The following is a 21533-nucleotide window of genomic DNA, read 5'->3' as shown; positions in this document are numbered from 1 at the left end:
GCTATTTCTGCCAGTGCATCATTGAATAAAAAAGTTACAAGGACTCATTAGCTGTTTACTTCTGTTGGAAATTAACGTTGAGCTCTAAAACTTTTTCATGGGGTTGAGATGTAACTCTCCCTTCTCATACCACATGTTGTTCCCCATGTTTTCATAAGATGAGGGATTGGGGGTATTGCAAGTATTGGGAAAAGAAAACTGAGGTGGTTTAATGTGTTTTAGCAGTTGAAAGTTTTATAATTTATCTGTGGTTTTTTTTTTTGGTATTTTTTTTGGTTAGTATTTGGTACCGTGTAGTGCTGTCTTCTCCCAAAAAATATGTATTTACTTAGGAAAGAAATGTAAAGTGTGGTAGTTAAGATGACTCATGAAGGTGCATCCTATATTCAGGAATAGGCCATCCCTCTCTGACAGTGAAGAGAGACACTATCTTTATACCATAATACCACGTAGAGCTAGGGCTTCCCTGATCCAGCTGGGGATTGTTACCTAGACCCAATATTGTTTATTACTAAATCTTGTGGCTTGAAACATCTACTGATTGAAATGGATGTCTTAGTCTAGGTTACTATTTTTGACATACGTAATTGAAAAAAAATGAAGGAGGTATATTTTAATTTTTTTAAATTTACCATTTTATTTCAAGTTACTGTAACAAGCTCATGAAATGTTTTACTATTTGTCAGAAAAGTGAGGTTATGGCACATGCATTCCAAGATTTAATACATGTTTTTAGGGAGGCTGAAATACAGTATCCTGAATCATAAATATTATAGAACTTTTAAACAATTTAGCTTAGTTGGAGAAGGCTGGGGTAATTTAAGAATGTTGTGTTCTACATTACTCCTTAAGAAACATTTTCAGGCTGGGTGTGGTGTCTCACACCCATAATCCCAACACTTTGGGAGGCCAAGGCAGGAGGATTGCTTGAGGCCAGGAGTTGGAGACCAGCTTAGGCAACAGAGGGCTGAGAATCCTAGTGATTACATAACCTGCCCAAAGTCACAACAGTAGTTAGTTAGCCACATTGGGACTCAAAACTCCATATCTTGAATTCTCGACCAGAGCTCTCTATCCTAAAGCAATGTGAGAGGTACTCTTCTTTATTATAATAATAAAAAGTAATTTTTTATGCAGACTGGGTCTCACTGTATTGGCCAGCCTGGACTCGAACTCCTGGCCTTAAGTGATCCACCCACTTTGGCCTTTCAAATTGCTGGGGTTACAGGCAAGAACCACCCCATGCCTGGCCTTTGGAGGGACTCTTGCTTTGTGTGTTCAGACTGGTCTTCCTGTGTAGTCAGTAGGATGTTCCTGCAGTGTAGTTTGGGATCTTTCTGCACAAATTCAGTGGATCCTGTGATTTTTTTCATGTAACAAATTGTATTATAAATAAATTTGCAATAAATAAGCTACACAACTAATTCACAGTTAGTAACCTATGGCCTGGAAAATTTCATTACTTTATCCACACATGTTTATAAGGTGATGATTGAAGAAGTAGTCTAAATATGCAGATTCCTAATCATCACCAAGAAGAAGGGAACCACTGAAAGGCAACCTGGAAGGGTGTGTGTGGTTGTTCTGAGGTTGTGAAAGCCACTGAAATTCACACATAAGGGGGTAGAAAAAGGGAATCCACATCTTTTGAGTACCTTCAAGTGCTGGGTATAATTTGGTGTTTGTTAAAATGATGCACCACTTTTGGAGTCAGACAGAACTGGATTGAATCCCAGTTCCATTGCTCATTACTACATGATCATGAATGTGTTTTTAACTTCTCTGAGTCTCAGTTTTCTCACCTATAAAAGACAGGGTTGTTATGAGGCTGACATGTGGTACATGTGTATAAATCTAGACACAATGCCTGTAATTTTGTAAGTGTTCAATATATGGAGGGAGGAGTATTATATTTCCCTCATTTAATTTTCTGAGCGTTTATAAAATTTGTGTTATTATTCATATTTTTTAGATAAGCCAAGGATGAGAAAGATTACATAAATCGCCATAGTCACAAAGCAGTCCCCAGTACATTTACTTGGTAATTGCTAGTTAAAAGAAGCAATGGCCAGGCACGGTGGCTCACGCCTTTAATCCCAGCACTTTGAGAGGCCGAGGCCAGTGGATCACCTGAGGTCAGGAGTTCGAGACCAGCCTGACAGACATGGAGAAACCCCATCTGTACTAAAAATACAAAATTAGCTGGGCATGGTGGCACATGCCTGTAACCCCAGCTACTCAGGAGGCTGAGGCAGGAGAATCTCTTGAACCCAGGAGGTGGAGGGTTGTGGTGAGCTGCGATGGTGCCATTGGACTCCAGCCTGGGCAACAAGAGCAAGACACCATTAAAAAAAACAACAACAAAACAAAGGAGCAATGATGATTACATTTAAAATCTTGTATTATGTGGTGGTTTTCTTTTCTTTTGAGATGGAGTCTTGCTCTGTCGCCCAGGCTGGAGTGCAGTGCTGCGATCCGGGCTCACTGCAAACTCCGCCTCCTGGGTTCAAGCGATTCTCCTGCCTCAGCTCCTGAGTAGCTGGAACTACAGGCGCATGCCACCACACCTGGCTAATTTTTTCTATTTTTAGTAGGGACAGGGTTTCGCTGTGTTAGTCAGGATGGTCTCGATCTCCTGACCTCATGATCCGCCCTCCTCAGCCTCCCAAAGTGCTGGGATTACAGGCGTGAGCCACTGCGCCTGGCCTGGTTTTCTTTTACATAAGCCTCTTTGTTTGCTGAAACCATAGATTCTAAGTTGCTCTATCAAAGTGATAATTAGAAAAATGTGATGTACTTAGTGCATAAATTTTAGGAAATTTCCCCTATTACTCTTGTTAGTTTGATTGAATATGTGTGTTATTTTCCAAAAATGTAAACTGAATATATATGTGTTGAATCTATATATGTATTGAAAATATAAGTTGACATCACAGAGTAGACTTAGTTCATGGCAATGCTTTTTCTGAAAGCACCTGCAGAAATTTTCTCTTTCTAGTTTCTAAAAACCTCAGAGGCCACAGGGGAAAGGGCATTCTTTGGATGCCAGATAATGCAGGAAGCAGATTTGGTTACAGTAATTTTAGTATAATTCATTGTAAAGTGATGATCTCTAGGAACTTCCTCACAATGGAGAAACCTGAAAGCTGCCAGCAGCCAGCAAGGAATGAAAGGTGGGGGCGGGGCTGCCGGGCTCCCACATCACAATGGGGGCGGGGGCGCCTGGAGGGGACTCTGGGCCTGATTGGTTCCTGGGAACCAGGAGGGCGCTCTGGCAGTTGGCAGGGCAACTTCCTTCAGTTGGTGGGAAGCAGTGGAAGGAGGAGGAGCTCCGTATGTGCTCTCTTCTCCGCAATCACAGCTCTCAGGCTTGTTGCATCTAGACCTACTCTAAATAAACCAAGCAGGTTCCTAAGGGACCCTTGCAGACAAGTCAGCTCAGGGGAGGCGGCTGAGGCAGGGTGCGGGCTGCTAGTGGGGTGCAGCCCCATAGCTGTGGCAGGGCCAGCCGTGCCTTTGCTGGAAGAGGTGGAAGTGCTGAGCTCTGCAGACTTGGAAGCAAGGGAAGGCCCAAGCTGCTGGGGAGGAGCCCAGCTACCCCATGGGGAACACGCTGAGCTGTTGCTTGTGCACCAACACCAGCCCCAGGCAGGGTCTGTCCAGGGGGTCTGCGGAGCTGTACTGCGACTCTGACATCTATGAGGCGGTGGCAAGCAGAGGTGCAGGCCAGGGCAGAGACGAGCGGAGGCGCAGCAGATGGAACATGCTGCTCCCCAATGCCAGCCCCAAGCGGGGCCAGCGCAGGGGGTCTGGGGAGTTGTCCTGCAGCGCTGACATCTATGAGGCAGCGTCAAGCAAAGGTGCAGGCCAAGGCAGAGAGGAACGGAGGCGCCACAGATGGAACATGCTGCTCCCCAATGCCAGCCCCAAGCAAAGCCAGCCCAGGGTGCGGTGGACGGAACCGCCACGCAGCTGTAACATCACGGAGGCGGAGTTGGCAGTAGCACCACATCCCACTGCTGTGGAGCCTGCCCAGTCGGATTTCGGAGTCCAAGAGGGCCATGACCTGCAGCACATCAGCGACCAGGAGATGCCCAAAGGTAAGGAGGCTACTGATACTGTTTGCCCTCAGGCATGCCTGTGGCCACCGCTGACCCAAGGTCCCCACTAGAGGTATCCACAGCCTCGGGCTCCTGCCTTCTGCCCCTAGCCAGCTTTCCTAGACCCAGGGACCAGGCAGGAGGACTGGCCTTGCTTCGTGCCTGCCTACCCTCCCCCCGACCCCCAATTCTTTTTCCCTGCAGCATCTGGTGGTTTCTCTCCTCCTCCGGACCCCAGTGCCCAGTTCTGGCCCCTTTCTCATCCCCCCAGGCTGGCCGAAAAGTAAGTTTCCAAAATAGAAAATGTATGCTATAGATTTCATTGCTATAGAGGAAGTGTCTTACAGCTCTTCTGTTTAAACTTTGGTTGGCCTCTTAATTTATTTAAACGTTAGAATAATTAAGCTTCATGATGAATGTGCCTTTGTAACTGGAAAGTAGTGTACTCTCGGAATATTGAAAAATCGTGAAAGAATGAACAAAGATAGTATGTGAATGAATTGTACCTTTATACACAAAGCATGCAAGTACTTGTGAAAGTTTTTCCTTGTTTGGTGGTGTAAGTTAAGCCTCTGAGTGGTTTTACACACTAGGTAGTAGATGGGTAGTGCTGGATGAGAGTCCAAAATAGACTCTTTATATCATTCTTTAGGATTTACAACACATTTCCATGTATGTCTCATGTATCACGCTGCCTCTACAAAAAAATGGTTAAAAATTAGCCAGGTGTGGTGGCTTGCACCAATAGTCTCAGCTGCAAGGGGATCGCTTGAGCCCAGCAGTTTGAGGCTTCAGTGAGCTATGCTGGCTCCATCGCACCATTGCACCACTCCAGCCCGGGCAACACAATGAAACTCTGTCTCTTTAAAAAATTGTTTTTTGCCCAAAACAGCTCTTTGTTTTAACATATTTGACATATTGAGCCGGTGTCTGACAGTAATTGACCACAGCATCACTTGCTGCTTGAGACTTTCCCTGAAATGTGTTGGTAATAGCAACATAGAGGAGGGTGGGTATATTTGATACGAAGAAGGAGGAGGGCATGTATATGATTCATCTACAAGTTGCATCAATTTAGGTGCAAGTTTTAAAAAGAAGTCCCAGACACAGCCTGGTTTCATTCCACATACGTGGAGAACTTCTGTGATTTTTGCATTCTCCAGTAGAATTGGGACATTGTGGCTTTTATTTTCTTTACATTTATTACTAAAAACTTTTCTCAAGACTGTTAAAAGTGATTAAAATGGATGTGTAGCTTTAAAAAGAATCTTCTCTATTCATCTAAATTATTACATTTTTCCTTCTTCTTCCTCTACAGATTTTGCTTCTGACCATCCAAGGAAAAGCACACTCTTCCTGAGAAAATATCAAATGAGTGGTAAGACAATATTGTTTCTTCCTCCAAGCAAAAAACTACAAACTTTCTGTTTTGTGTATTACAGAAAGTATTTAGAGGAACTCAGATATTAGTTAAAAGTTTTTCATGTTTAATATATTTACTTGTCTTATTTTAATATGTGACATAATTTCCTTTAGTTGTCACTGTTCATGGAAACATGCAGACTTTGTGTTTACGCAATTGGTGACATTTTTATCAATGCAGTTAATTGGCCACATGATTTAAAGTAGTAGTCATGGATTTATGCCTTTTTCTTCATACATCTTTGCCATTTTTTGCTTGCTCCAAAGAGTACATTTTGATGATGCGTGATAGGATTTAGGCTACAGCTTGGATTTCACTTGAACAAATCAAAAGAATCCATTGTTCTAGATTGGGTCTGTGATTTTGGCCTCCTTTTTACACAGTGCTCTAACCACATGAGCCTATCACATCCGTGTTCATGCTACTCAGAACTTATTCATTCGAATGTAATGGAAATGTAAACATGGCCTGTGCTGTTTTCCAGGTTAGCCTTAGTGTGTGAAACTAGTGTAAAGTTTCCACATCCTGCTTGTTTTAGGATGAGAATTAGAACTGTAGGAGTTTTCTGTACTCCTGCTTATTTTTTGTAACATTCTGCTAAATCTTACTTTATTTTCAAAAAAGCCATACACCATGTTTTTCAGTTAATTTCACCAGCAAGAATACAAGAAGTGGGGGTTGTATAATAACATCTGAACTAACGCAGCACAGTAAAAAATGGGTTTCTCCCCTGCATTTTCATAGTTTGTGTGGACTTTGCCTGTCTTGAGCTGGTAACTTCTGGTTAGGATTGTTGTATTTCTCAGTTTCTTCCAGAGCCATGGGCTTCTCACACACAGAGTGCATGGAAGTAGAAGAAAACCTACCCCATGCCTCTGTCTCTTCAGCAGTGAGAAATGTGTGTCAGTGAGACCAGTTCAACTTCAAAGGAGGAGGCATTGTAGGGAACAAAGCGCGGCCCAAGTACCCCTTGTAGCTTTTATTCTTGGGACCTGTGTTAGAACAAAATGATTGTGTGTGCTGAGGATGCCATGTTCAATTAGGTTGGACACTCATTTTAACATTTGAGTTTAAGATAGGCTACTTTTCAGTTGTGTAAAGACCCATTTATTTTTTCAGTAACATATTAGTAGATGACTGATAAGTCCTTTGGGATGCTTGCAGGGATTCTAGTGCATCTAGAGATTGGCTCCTGGCCAGAAACTGGTTCTTAGAGCTGTCAGCTATGAGATCCTGGTAATGAAAGTTATGTGTAAATGTAGAATCAGAAAACACTACTGCCTAGGGGTTCAGATATACAATAGGTAAATTTTTTATTAGCTAAATTTTTCATCTGTCCTGTATTTTGGCATTTCTATGAAGGAATACCTGAGACTGGATAATTTATAAAGAAAAGAGGCTTTATTGGCTCACAGTTCTACAGGCTGTACAGGAAGTATGGTGCTAGCATCTGCTTCTGGCAAGGGCCTCAAGAAGCTAATAATCATGCTGAAAGGTGAAGAAGTCATTTTTCACATGGTGACAGAAGGAGAAAGAGAGAGTGAGAGGTGCTGCGTGCTTTTAAACAAGCAGATCAGGCCAGGTGGAGTGGCTCACTCCTGTAACCCCAGTACTTGGGAGGCTGAGGCAGGCAGATCACTTGAGGCCAGAGTATGAGACCAGCCTTGGCCAACATAGTGAGACCCTGTCTCTACAGAAAATTTAAGAATTAGCCAGGTGTGGTGGCGCATGCCTGCAGCCCCTGCTATTCTTGAGGCTAAGGTGGGAGGATCACTTGAGCCCAGGAGGTCAAGGTTGAAGGTTGCAGTGAACCATAATCACGCCACTGTACTCCAGCCTGGGCATCAAAGTGAGACCCTGTCTCAGAAAAACAACAACAACAACAAAAAGCCAAGAAGATTATGCATGAACTCAGAGCAGGAACTCACTCATCACCAAGGGGATGGCGCTAATCCATTCATGAGGGATCTGCCCCTGTGATGCAAACACTTCCCCACCTCCAACACTGGGCACTATATCTCAACATGAGATTTGGAGGGCACACATGTTCCCTAATTTGTTTTGCCTTTCCTTGTGTACATGGCGATTCTTTCAGTTTTACGTAATGGAATATCTGTTAGGTCAAAACTAAAACTATGTTTTTAGCTTTTACTTTATGAGATTCATCATGCCAGATTATTTAAATTATAAATTTTGTTGGTAAGAATTTTTTAAAATGGAATTTTGTCGCATTTTCTATAGTGATAATCAGATGATTAGCAACTACTTTTATTCTATGGTATTTATACCAGAACTCATTAGTTATTTTTTCATTCTTAGTGCAAGAAAAGAGGAAGAGCTCTCGCCTATATTATGTAAGTAAGCTCTAGAAAAGTTAAGAAATCAATTGTTTGAATTAAAAGTCTGTCAAGATTCCTTAAAAATTTAACAGGGAGCCAGTGCTGTTAGCATGATCCTTTTTTGGTGGATTTTCTAAATCTCTTCTATTTTCCTAAGTATCAGATTTATGCAGGAAAGTCTTTAGTTTACTGTGCCCATTTTAAGGGTGTCTGACATTTAAGTTACATAATTTGGTTGTGATATAAATATCTGCCTTAAATATTTAATCTTTTGGCTGGGCACGGTGGCTCACGCCTGTAATCCTAGCACTTCGGGAGGCCGAGGCTGGTGCGTCATGAGGTCAGGAGTTCAAAACCAGCCTGACCAAGAGGGTGAAACCCCACCTCTACTAAAAATACAAAAATTAGCCGAGTGTGGTGGTGCATGCCTGTAATCCCAGCTACATGGGAGGCTGAGGCAAAAGGATTTCTTGAACCCAGGATGCAGAGAGGTTTCAGTGAGCCGAGATCATGCCACTGCACTCCAGCCTGGGTGACAGAGTGACACTCCATCTCCAAAAAAATTAATCTTTTTTAATCAGATCAAATGAAAAATAGCTAAGTCCATTTTCTTTAACACATTCTGCTGACTTCTTTTCATAGCAGGTGAAAGTGTAGCTTCCTCACTCCACTGTAACCTTATTTACCTCTCTGTTTCTTTCCTCCACCTCTAACACATTTTGTATTAAATAACTAATTGGTATTTACATGATTATGACTAAGCACATATTATTCACTGCTGAGTCATAGAGTATTCTGACTGTGCCTTCTCCTTGTACATCCTTCATTCTTTATCTTAAATTTAAACACTTCTGCACTTCTCCCAGATAACCCCCCTTTTCCTAGCCCATGATAGCTCATAAAGCCAAATGCAACCATTAGACCCTAGCTGGCCTCCTTGTTTTCACATCCTGCATTATTTTGTGTGTGGAATTAATTTTCTGACTATGTTCCTTTGCCTCTTTTTTAACAGCTATTCTTCCTGAAGTGTTGTAACATTTGTTACATGCCTATCAAAAATAATGTTTTACCTACTAAAACATATGCTCCATGTTTTTTCTTGAAGCAACTTTCCTTGGCCTTTGGTTATCCTCCTCCAGGATAGACTATGTTTTCCTAGGCTGTCCTTGGCCTGTTTGCCTGGGAGCCCTCTCTGAACTCTTCTGGGACCACTCATGTTGGATCAGTGAGTCCTAGACTGTGCATTGCCCTCTGCCTTGTGTTACTCCCCAGTGGTGCTGGAGCACAGTTTCCGAGGAAAGACTCGTGGACACACATGTATAGAGATCTAGCCTCTCTCAAAACCCCTCCTTTGTTGTAGAGTATAAAATTCTAGAGTGAAAACTAAATTTCATGGCTCTGAAGACAATTTTCTATTGTGTTTTCATTATACTGTTCTTGAAACTATTACCATTGTGTGACACATCATATGTAACCAATTTTTACATTTCTCAAGCTTTTTAGGACCTTCTCTATCCCTGGGATTCTGAAATTGTATAATAAAGATTGCTGGGGACCTTTTATTTTGTTGGGGCCATTAAGTCTGCAGACTATCTGTTCTAGAGAATTTTCCTATTTTCTCTGTTTCATTATTATTATTTTAGTATTCTTATAATTCAGATGTTAGGCCTCGTAGACCAGTATTTCTGCATTGATCTTTAATTTCTTCCCCTCCTATTTTCCAGTTTGTCTGTCATTCTGCTTCTTAGAGATTCTTTGACTTTCTGTGCTAACTGTTCTATTGATTTTTTAACTCCTTAATGATATTTTAAGATAATTTTTTAAAGTTTTGCTCCTGACTTTTTACTGGTCCCAGGAATTCCTTTCTCCTGTTGTTTTGATCTCTTATTGGAGGCTTCCCTCAAATGTGTGGTGATCTTTGGCTTTCTCTGATTGGAAGCAGGACCCTTGTTCACTGAGGGGTCTCACTGTGGGAATTTGGAAGTGGAGCAGCTTTTCATTTGGGGGACATTAGTGTATTGTGTGAGGGTATGATGGTTCAGTTTTCTTCCAAGAAGGTCTCCCAATTTTCTGCCTTGGCAGTGCAAGCTTGGCTGCTGGTTTTCCAGAAGTAGGTTTGGGAAGGAAGGTGCAGTTTCACTTTGTGTGTGCAATTTATTCCCATTTCCCAGGTTTCAGCCATGGTAGCTGTGAGCCCAGATACCCTCAGGTATAATATATCCAGATAATACACATCCAAATTCCTTATCAGATGGGAGGGGAGGTGGACTTGGAGCTCTAAGCACAGCTTTACAGTTGACCTTGCTGGCTTCTGCTGTATGTTTCACCCTACCTTCCCAGGTACCATGTGCTTCTGATTTTGGAGCCTGGGTTGGGTTCTTCAAAACAAACAAGATTGCTTGTTTCTGTTCAAGTCACTCCCTGTCAGCTCCAAAGCTGCGCTTCCATGTCAGTTGCCACTCCTCTATCTGCTTTTCACCTTGTAGCATTGACTCAGAATCATGTGCCGTCAATCCTGTCTCCTGGTCCTGTGTATAATGTTCATTTTATGACTAACGCTAATGAGATTTCAGAAGGAAGAGAAAATAAATTTCTGGTCAATCCATCATATTTAATCCAAATTTAGAACCTATATGTAAGTGTAAATCTAAGTTTAAATTTGACATAATTATGACATTAATTCAGACAATTTCTATTTATACCTCCAATAAGCATATTACACTTTTCCACTCAGGCCTTGTGTAAGAATTCTATTCAAACTCCATACATGCCATGTGGTCCCATTGCTGTGCAACACAGATGGAGCTGTTTTTGTTAGTGCACAAAGTGTTAGAAATTTTTAAGTTAGCTAAAAGTCATTAATCATTTAAAAAATATCTGAAACATGTCTTGTAAAAAAAAAGTGGGGAGAAAAGTCGGGCTCTTGAGAGCCGGACATGGTGGCTCATGCCTGTAATCCCAGCACTTTGGGGGACTGAGGCAAGTGGATCACTTGAGGCCAGGAGATTGAGAGCAGCCTGGCCAATATGGTGAAACCCCGTCTCTACTAAAAATGCAAAAATTAGCCCAGCATGGTGGCACACTCCTTTAGTTCCAGCTACACGGCAGGCTGAGGCAGGAGAATTGCTTGAACGTGGGAGGCAGAGGTTGCTGTGAGCTGAGATCAGGCCACTGCACTCCAGCCAGCGAAACAGAGCAAGAATTCCTCTCAGAGAAACCCACAATCCAATATACATTCATTATAAGAAATGTTAAATAGAAGAAAATGGGGACAGATATCACCTAAAGCTGTACCAACTAGTTTGGGTTTTGGTGCATTATTTTCGTGTTCTTTTTATTCTCATATATGGATTTTTTCTCAAAATTGAGTTTTGTTATGGTGTAGTATTATGCTGTATTACCCCTAATAGTACTGATCTTAAGGGATATCTTCTTTCACTTTGAATAAAAGTATCCGAATGAGTCCATTTTCATTTTTCATGCTATATTTGTGTTTTGAGGCAATAGTAGTATGTACATTGACACACATACATGCTTAATGTAAAGTATATACATTAATAGAATAGCTTAAGAGACTTAAGAGTTTAGCTAGAGGTAAAACATTTCTACCTTGAAGGAGAATTTGGTCCTTCAAATAGTAATATTGTTCAAAACCATCTGGAATATTTGTTAAGAAATAAGTGAATTTACAGTAAAAAGCATCTGAAACGAGCAAAATGGTGTTAGACTGTATGGATATTTCTGATTACTGGCTACAGGCAATTTTTAAAAGCTGTGTACTTTTATAAACAACCACTAGATCTTCCCCCTTCCCTGTCTTTCATGTATTTGTGGGAGGCCTTGATGGAAGAGTGTGATAACGTGATGCAAACAAGCATACTAATAGGAGGAAAGAAGGCTCATCTGAGTTATTTTTTAAGTTAAAATAATAGGTATTTTGTGGTTTTCAATAATGCTGTTGATCTTTTCAACTATTTGGTGACTGGGATTTGGTTACTGCCATTATTTTTAAGAAAGAGCATTTTTTTTCTTTTTTTCTTTCTTTTTTTTTTTTTTTGACAGAGTCTTGCTCTGTCGCCCAGGCTGGAGTGCAGTGGCTGGGATTACAGGCACTCCCGCCACCACGCCTGGCTACTTTTTGTATTTTTAGTAGAGTCGGGGTTTCACCATCTTGGCCAGGCTGGTCTTAAAGTCCTGACCTCGTGATCCACCCGCCTCAGCCTCCCAAAGTGCTGGGATTACAGGAGTGAGCCACCGTGCCCGGCCGGGAAATGCATTTTCTTAACATAGATGAGGCAGTTTCCATATTGGCTATTGCACTCTTGACGAGTGAACAGATACGTTTAAAGTGTTTTAGAGATAGTTTATTTTCTAGAGGGTTCAAAAGATTCACTGTCATCTCTCTGATAGCACTGCAGGTAAATTTTCATTGATTTGTAACTGTAGGAAGATTTACCTTCCAAATTGTAACTGATTTAAATAACTTGTCAAGCATTTATTGAACTCCTGAATTTCTCCCACATTCTGTGCTCAGCAGCTGCGGTTAGGAGAGGAAGGGCCCTCCCTCCCCTGGAGAGGCTTACTTTCTCACCAGGGGGATCCTCTGCAGGCAATTGCTATCATGTAACACGCAGTGAATTAGACTGACAAGTACACAAAACCGGAAGTGTTTTGTGGTGTGGCTGCTGGCAGAGGGATCCCAGAAGGCAGAGGAGGTGAAGCTTGCTGGGACAAGGGGGAAAGAAATAGGTATTCCGGGCAGAGAGCAGCATGAATGAGGCAGGACAGTGCCATGATGTGTGTCAAATAACTTACAGAATAAAATCAATCAACTTTTGAAATGAATGTAAAGTATTCTCGGAAGTTCTCATTTGAGTCATGTAATAGCAGTCTTACGTAAACATGAAGTGAAAGTTAAATTCCTGTAGTTGTTTTCATCATCTGATTTCTAGATGTGAGAGAGTCTTAAAGCAGTACTTTTTCTATGTTCCCCCAAGGAAATAGGCCCAGAGAGACCTATAGCCCCTCACTTGTTTGGTCCCTGAGCCGCCCTGGCACACAGGGTCTCTGACTCTAAAACGCTGGTTCCATCACACTGTCTCTTGAATGAGTACACTTAGGATTAGTAACTTAGTGAATGTAGTATGAGGTCTTTATTTACTGCAATAAAAATGGTCTTGTGCCAATATTATTTAATGTATGACATTTTGTTGTAGTTAATGAATAACAGAAATAGAAAATCTCAGCTGCCTTTTACTGCATAACAAAAAACCACGAAATGTTATTTTAAACTTTTCCCATTATTTATAAAGGGAGTTCATAATAGAGGCTTGCCAGGTTTGATGATTGGTATCATAGCAAGGGCGGCATTTTATAACCCATTCCTCAAACATCATCTGCGGAAGTTAAGTGCCTCCAATGAGTTTCCCATAGAGCTGCTCACAGTACCACACTCAGGCAGGTCATGGGGCGTAAGAAATACCTTAATGCTTTGTTGTTTGACATTTTGACTAAGGAAAAAAGCCCACACTTTTATAAGTTCAGCCTGCTGTAAACATTTTTCTCTATCTTCCTTCTCCTTCAGATACCTCCATGGCATCTTGACAGAAAATACTGCTCATGTTCCACCATATTGCTAGGTAACAGCACAGTCAGCCAGCCTGATCTTAGACACACACTAGAAAGGTGAGTACAACGAGGCTGCCAAGGGCCGAGGGACAGACCCCCCTATGCTAAAAGCATCCTGGCCATCGTCTGTCATTTCAGCCATTTGGTTGCCCTTTTCAGCAAGCAGTTTAAGAAATTGATGTCAATGATATATGGATTTCCAGGACCTAAATATGAATTTTCTGTTTCTCTTTTAATTTTAGACACTGTGTGGTAGAAGGGAAAGCTACTTAGCAAATAAGCAATCCCAGAAAAGCCATAGCTATTTATTTGATGCATTCATGTTATGAGAGTGTTGAACCTAATTGGAAGGAGAGGTGCTTTTTATTGGATGTTCCTGGGAAAAATTATTAGTTCTTTATGAGCTACAGGCCTAAGACCATGGGTACTACTTTGGAAACTACTCTTGGAAGAAGGAACGGCTTGTCCTCCAGTGGTACCATAGTGTATCTGCATTTAAATTTTCCCATCATGCGTGAGCACTTCATAGGCTACGATCAGACATGCCTTTTCAAAACACCCTTGAACGGTGGGTTCAAGTTTATTTAAAAAGTCACAACAAAGCCCAGTTCCACTGAAGATCTCCAGGGAACATTATTAACATCTCCTTAGATTATAAGTGTTGATTTTTGGGAAAACAGTTTGAGAAGTACTACCTTAGAATATTAATGTCCTTATCCCTAACTTCCAGTCTATAAATATGACTAGCTTACAAGCTTAATTTTGTTTCTAATGTACTAGCTTTTTAAGCTAATTTGTCAGTAACTTCTACTTTAATTAAAAATGGTAAATTTATGCTCATAATAATGTCACTTTCCTCTCTCATGTATAACAATTATCGAGATCAAATTCTGTTTCAGCAGGAACTGGAATCCACCTGTGTCTAAAGCCCTGAGCTTTGGCCTCTATGGAGTCATCACTTAATGTTTGTATTCAACCCTAAGTAAAAAGGCACTCTGTTTTGGCTAGAGTCCCTGGTTTCTTCTGATTTCAAAAGATTCTGATGTTTCAGTATGCAACTCAAAAGTAATTTTTAAGCTTCACCTTGCTCAAACAAGTAGAGGTTCTGCTTTTTCTTGCAGCATAGTCTAATTCTTACCAGTTTCTTTAAAATAGACTTTTTTTGTTGTTTTTAGAGACAGGGTTTCGCTCTGTTGGCCAGGCTGGTTTCAAAACTCCTGGGCTCAAGCAATCCACCCAACTCAGCCTCCCAAAGTGCTATGATTACAGGCACCAGCTACCACACCTGGCCTAGAAGTCTATTTTTGAAGTACAGTTAGTTTTAATTTGCTCTCCAATTTTAGAAGGGATCATTTGGTATATTTACTTTTGGTGAAATGAAGGTTTACTGAGTAAATTAATACAGCAAATTGGCTTTTTGGAAAGATTTTGAAAAATGTTTTTCATAGTTAGTAGTCCATTGTTCTCAAAGGGATGAGTGAGCCATATTAGAATCACATATACATGTTTCTTCAAAATATATGTCTGCAAACACATGCATCTTCCCAGCTCCACATTCTCTCCATCTCTGGGCACTCATAAGCCTTTTAGAAGAATGCTTAAGTATATGAGGCATCGTTATACGGACAAAAGCATCCCAGATGATTCTGACCTTAACCCTAACTCAGTCATTCCCAAACTTTGCTGCACATTGGAATCACCTGGGGAAATTTGCCAACAACCCTGATGTCCAAATCATACCCAATGCAAGTTAAATCAGAATGTCTCCAGCTGGCAGTGAGGCCATTTTTAAAGCTTCTCGGGTGATCCAGTGTGCAGCAAACATGGGGAACACTGCTTCCTTTGCATGGAGGAGTGATGGTTCTCATGTATAAATTACACATTTTCCCAGTCATTTGCTCTTCTTTCTACCCATAGAGCCTTTTGTCTGTGCAAGTCATTTCTATGTATGTGTGCATATGCTTAAATTTAAACTGTACCGTAGTGTTTCATGAACACCTGCAGCTCACAAAAGCACTATGTGGGGACCTTGGGCAAGTCAGTTTGAAGCCTTGGTTCTCTTGTTTGTAAAATGAGTGGTTCATGGAGTGTCATGTAAGATTCAGTGGTCTTTTCAGCATGTAACTTCAAATTCTGTGATTTTAAAACAATTTGGAGATGAAACTGTTTGAGGCACTATAGAAATATCCATCTTAGATGCTAATAATGTTCTAAGGCCTACTTTTTACAACTCAAATTTCCCTTCTCAAATTATTCTGAGCCTCATTTTAAATGCTGAGGGCAAATGGAAGCACAGAACTTATCCAAGAGAAGCACCTGTTTGCTGACACACAACATCTGAGGATGACTTAGGACCACAGTAACATACATCTGAAGAGTTGTATTTGTTCACTAATATTTTGTTTAAACAAATGTGGAAATACCTGTCATGAATATTGTATGATGCGGTGTTACACTGTCTGTTTAGTGCTGTTTATTTCAGGATAGCTACACGTGTCATCGATTTTTGTGTGCATTTTGTTTACTAATAAATTTTCTGCTAATAATTATGCATAGGTGATTTTAAATTACTTTATTTGGTATAAAGCACATTGATGATGTGCTTTTAGGGAAATAATGACAAATGGGTGAGTAGGTGATGGTGAACTAAGTCAGCTGAAATGCAGGGCCTAGCCACTTAAAAAGCAAAACATTACTGTATGGCCTAAATAGAAGCATATGTACACATAGATATAACTGACTTGCACAGGATGAAAGGTTCTATGGGTAGAAGAGCAAATGACAGGGAAAATATGTAATTGTTTATACGGAATAACCATCAGCAGAAACATCTTCTAACAACATATTGCCTAGCATTTTAGTTCTCCCATTTTCGCTATAAAGCCAGAGAGCTAAAACAAAAGAAAAGTGCTCATACAGTACTCTTTCAAACAAGAAGATTTCAGGGCCACTGAGAGGGTTTCCTCCTCCCCCTTTTAAAAACATATCTTCAGGCCAAAACAAATGATAAAATCAGTACTTACAAATATTTTTTTCCCTCCACAGTGTGACTTTGGCAATATATTACAACATAAAGCACAGGTGAGCTCTTTGAAAACCTGCCTTGTTACTCCAGCTCATTGCTTTGTATAATATGACACACAGTTAGGTTGTAACTATAGACATAAGCTGTAGAGTGTTTATTTTACAGTACTAAAGTGAATCATTTGTGGGTTTTTAAAGACTCTTTTACCTCTTAAATTATTGAGGGTCCCAAAGTGTATTTGCTTATGTCTTGTTTGCAATTTATTGTAAAGAAGCAATAAAAAGATGACCTGGCCTCATGCAAATATATAGTACAAAAAAACATGCATTTTTAAAGCTTTCAGGTAATTGTGGGTATTTTTAACCACACCAAAACTCCACAAGGGCTAAGTTATTAAAATAGTTATAGTGGGATTGTACATATCAATGAATTCATTCCACTAATACTCACTGATCTTTCTTGTACACTGAATGGATCTTTCCCCTTACCAGCTTTTATAATATTATGCATTGGCTATCTGGAAAATATTAATTCATGTTTATTTATAGTATGAAAACTCACTTTCATTAGTATCCCCACAATTATAAAAATGTCTTCAAACATTGAGATGCTGTCAAGCTCACAGTATTAGGTATGAGTTTTCCAAGTCCTGATTTTTAGCTTGAAAGCATTAGATTTATTATACACAACAAATACTTGTTATTTTCCTTGAAATGACAAACTCCTCTTCTCTTTGAGAATGATAGTCAGTCATACTTTCAGATAGAAATGGTGTTCTGTGAAAAATTGGCTTGTTCAGCTCACAGTTAAATCACAAGTGCTTTTCTTTAACATGACCGTACTTCAGCATGCAGAAGTGCTTTATGTGAACTTTCTACTTAGAATACTAAAAAGAGAGGTCAAGATTTGATAACACCATTAATTTTTACTGTTTCATCAAGGACATTCTTAAGTGAAGCAGGCTACTTTAATAAAAACTGCAAGGGGCAGTGAAGAGTGGAATGAATACTAGTATAATTTGGTACCACAGCCTTTATTCATACTGAGAAACCAGCAGTTTTACCCACTTTGTCTTTTATGCAATCATTACAAGTGTTGAACAGTGAGAAAGCAAGCAATGTCTTAATAATTATTCTTATGTTTTATTTTCAATCAGTTTCTCAGGTTGAATTGTATTCTTATAAGAACATTTAGGGCCATAGGTGGTGGTTGACACCTCTTACCCCAGCACTTTGGGAGGCCAAGGTGGGAGAATTACATGCGACCAGGAGTTTGAGACTAGTCCGAGTAATGTGGCAAGACCCCATCCATACCAAAAAAGAATTAAAAATTAGCTGAGCATGGTGGTGTGCACATTTCATCCCAGCTACTTGGGAGGCTGAGGCAGGAGGATCGCTTGAGCCCAGGGAGTCAAGCCTGCAGTGAGCCATGTTTGTACCACTGTGCTCCATCCTGGCTGAAAGAAAAAAACCCTGTCTCAAAAAAACAAAAACAAAGTTTTAACATCATGGGCCTCCTAGGGAATCTCAGGGGTCCACAAACCACATTTAGAGAACCACTGGTTTCCTAAATCAACACACAATGTGTTAGTTTTTTAAAGTTCATTAAAGACTGGCCTCTTTTAAAATAAAAAGGCAATTAAGCTTGTAACTCAAACTACTTAAACAAATATGATAAAAGTATAATAAAGAAATATTTGGGAAATCTGAATCTCATTCACATTTAATAAAAGTTCTAAAAACTTTACTGCCAACCACTACTGCTTTAAAAATGTTCTTGTGTTCCAGCATGAGGTTAGAGGAGTGAAAATAGATATAGTTTATTACCATTGCCTGTTAGCGGGGGTCAATATTTAAAGGCAAGTCTGGCTCATCAATGTAGAAAAGACTTCACAGTTTAGAGTATTATGTGCTGAAGAAAAAGAGGTCAAGAAACCCTCTGAAGGCCAGGATCCAGGAGAAAAATTTGCAAAAACTGTTTTGGTGAGCAAATTTTACCAAAGCAAACAAGATGTATCTTCCTCCACCCTCCATGCCCTACTCCCAGCAGATACTTTACTAAGATGTTAACAATTCCCAAATTAATTTCATAAATGCACATTCTTATTTTATAGATATGCAAATAGATCTCTGGCTATTTTTGACGAGCCAATACATCCACTTCCAGTAAGTGTCACTTTCTTTGAGGTTCTATTTTTGTCTCATAGAGTTGTGTTTAGTTCATGCTGAAGTAAAAATCATCCACCTTTAAGTCTTGCCTCTGTTGTGTCTAATCATCTTATATAAGGAGTGTTGTCAAGTGGGCATGCTGGAGTAAGAGCTGACTTGCAGCTTTGTTTCATTAGTGTGCTAAGGGGAGTAAATATACCATCGAGATAACAAAATGCATCATTTTAAAAGATAATTTTCTGTAGCAGCAAACAATATAAATATTTGTAAATAGTCGACAAATATGCACAATCTCTGTGAATAGAACTAGAAAACAATTTAAATTTAAATCAGTTTAAATGCTATAAAAATTTAAAAACGTCCTTCTTCAGACATGTGATAGCCACAGGGCCACTTAGCATCTCTGTTTATAGGAAACCAAAAATATTTTAAGATCCCACTGTTTATATTTTTAAAAACTGAAAGATATTTTATCCCATCAAAATTATTTTAAGGGACATGTGGGCACAAATGGGAGCACTGCCGTCTTAAGAATACTTAAAAAGTTTTCTTGAGTGGATATTTATGTTGCCTTTTTTCTTCTTTCAGCAAGGAAAGGCTCCAGGGAAATCCTTCGAGCATGATCCCAAACGCAACTGTATTTTCAGATATTTCTGTACTCTTTTTCTAGTCACAAAACTAACACCTCCATGTGCAATCGTAGCTTTGGTAAGATATTTCTTATCTATAAAGCATCTTTAACAACTGGTCTCCTACACAGGGTATGGCCGTGTTTCTAACTAAAAGTAGATTCCTGGAATTATCATCAGATCTTTTAAGAGAAACCTGTGCAAGCAAAGTAAATACACATATTTGAGTTTAATCATCATTATGGTTTAAAATGATGCAATTGCTTTTCTTATCAGAGAATAAATGCTATTAAAGGCAGCAGGAGAGATTTCTGGTTTCTCCTTCAACAGATTCCAATGTAGATCTAAGCTGAGTCCCAGGCCATATTCTCTGGGCACTTCTGATGCATGCTGTGACTAGGAGCTGCTGCTCTGAATGCTTTGTTGTTCCTGCTGACCTCTTGTGCCTGCTCCGGAAATTGCCCAGGAATGTGCTACCAGTTAATGCTTGGACACAGGCTTTGCTAGTTAGCCTGCTAAGCTGTAGCTGTGTCCTTACCTCTACATCATTCTCACAGAATTCCTGTGGTGAGACTCATTCTGAATATGAAGTCCTCTTCAGATGGCTGGGATTGTTTTATCCCTCCCCACACTAACCTGTAGAGGAATGTCAACCGTGCAGCTGGGAGAGAAAAAATAATTAGAGCAGTAGCCTCTCCTTTGGCATCTGGCTAGAGCTTAGAAGAGAAGGCTTTTGCTGGGCACCTGCATAGAAACCCCTCCATGGGCAATGGATCAGATGCAGGCCTTTTCACGGAGCTGAAGGCCATTTGGCATGCTCAGCAAAGCTGTCAGGAAGCAGGAGTGGTACTTCCAGCTAGAGAGAGAGCGAGCAGATGCAGGAGGGAAAGCTGGATTGAAAGAAGGGGGAGTTCACTGTAGACAGGCTAAATTTGGTGTGCCTGTAAGATAGGAGAGTGGCCGTGTGCAGTCATTATTTGGATCTATAGGACTGGAGCATGAATCTGAGCTGGAAATAAGAAATGAGGAGTGAGAGTAGCTGCGGAAGGCTTGGTGCGGTGGCTCACACTTGTAATCCCAGCACTTTGGGAGGCTAAGGCAGATGGATCACCTGAGGTCAGGAGTTCGAGACCAGCCTGACAAACATGGTGAAACCCTGTCTGTATTAAAAAATACAAAAAAATTAGCTGTGCGTGGTGGTGGATGCCTATAATCCCAGCCATTTGGGAGGTTGAGGCAGGACAATTGCTTGAACCTGGGAGGCAGAGATTGCAGTGAGCTGAGATCACACCACTGCACTCCAGCCTGGGCAAAAAGAGTGAAACTCTGTCTCAAAATAATAATAATAATAATAATAATAATAGTGTAGCTGCTCAAATGCAGAGAAAGTGTTTAGAATGAAAGTGGAGAAGCCGGGCATGGTGGGACACACCTATAGTCCCATCTACTCGGGAGGCTGATGCAAGAGAATGACTTGAGATCAGGAGTTTGTGTCCAGCCTGGCCAGCATAGCAAGTCCCCACCTCTAAAAAGGAAAAGAAAAGGAGGACAGAAGATAGCTCTGTAAGGACAACCAGCATGTAAGGGACAAGCCCCCAGTAAAGTGGCTAGAGTGGGAGGAGGAAGAGCACGAGAGGATAATAAAAGAAGAACAAAGGGTTCAAGATAGGAAAGGCTGTGGTCACCGTGCTAAATGCTGCAAGAAGTTGTCCGTTCCATAAACACCCGCTGGATGCCGACCCTGTCCCACTCTTCTAAGTGCTGGGGTAGAGAAGAGGACAGGTTGAACACATTCCTTGTCTTTATGAGCTTATGTTGTAATGAGAAAAGCATTTTTTCAGGTAATGGCAAATAGCAAAACAATAAAGCAGGATAAAGAGAGAGGGATGAGAGGGGCTCACTATTTCAGAATGATCAGGAAAAGTCTCTCTAGAGAGGTCACATTTGAACAGTGCCCTGAATATAAAGCGAGGACTATAAGGAGTGCTGGCATGACAGGCAGTGGGATGAGTGCAAAGACTGAGCTAGGAACATGTTTCATGTGTGCTTAAGGAACAAACAGCAGGGGGCCCGCATGGTGAGAGGAATGAAGGAAAGAACGGAAGAGATGAGACTGCACAGGCAGTGCCACAGCTCACAGAGCCTTTTGGCTTGCAGGCCATGGGAAGGAGTTCAGGTTTTATTCCAGTTTGATGGGGGCACTCATGGTAGATCTTGAGCA

At 40.7% G+C, this 21533-nt stretch overlaps 1 protein-coding gene across 2 annotated transcripts in view; it reads left to right on the top strand.

The window, feature by feature from the left end:
- The first annotated feature begins 3198 nt into the window (after positions 1-3198).
- Positions 3199-21533, top strand: part of LOC100443656 (cyclin-Y-like protein 1B) — a 33883-nt gene continuing 15548 nt past the window's right edge. The window contains exons 1-7 of one of the 2 annotated variants that reach the window (XM_054533829.2): positions 3199-4100; positions 5419-5478; positions 7843-7877; positions 13447-13547; positions 16536-16571; positions 18629-18680; positions 19272-19391. In XM_054533829.2, coding sequence (XP_054389804.1) covers positions 3602-4100; positions 5419-5478; positions 7843-7877; positions 13447-13547; positions 16536-16571; positions 18629-18680; positions 19272-19391 — 903 coding nt within the window. In that variant the 5' untranslated portion in view covers positions 3199-3601. The remainder of the gene's footprint in view (positions 4101-5418; positions 5479-7842; positions 7878-13446; positions 13548-16535; positions 16572-18628; positions 18681-19271; positions 19392-21533) is intronic. The other variant, XM_054533830.2, reaches the window with a different exon arrangement.

Source organism: Pongo abelii, chromosome 18, assembly GCF_028885655.2.
Source record: "Pongo abelii isolate AG06213 chromosome 18, NHGRI_mPonAbe1-v2.0_pri, whole genome shotgun sequence".
In the NCBI taxonomy this organism is placed as follows: Eukaryota; Metazoa; Chordata; class Mammalia; order Primates; family Hominidae; genus Pongo; species Pongo abelii.
The sequence above is the reverse complement of the archived record's forward strand: the minus strand, read 5'-3'. Positions and strand labels throughout refer to the sequence as shown.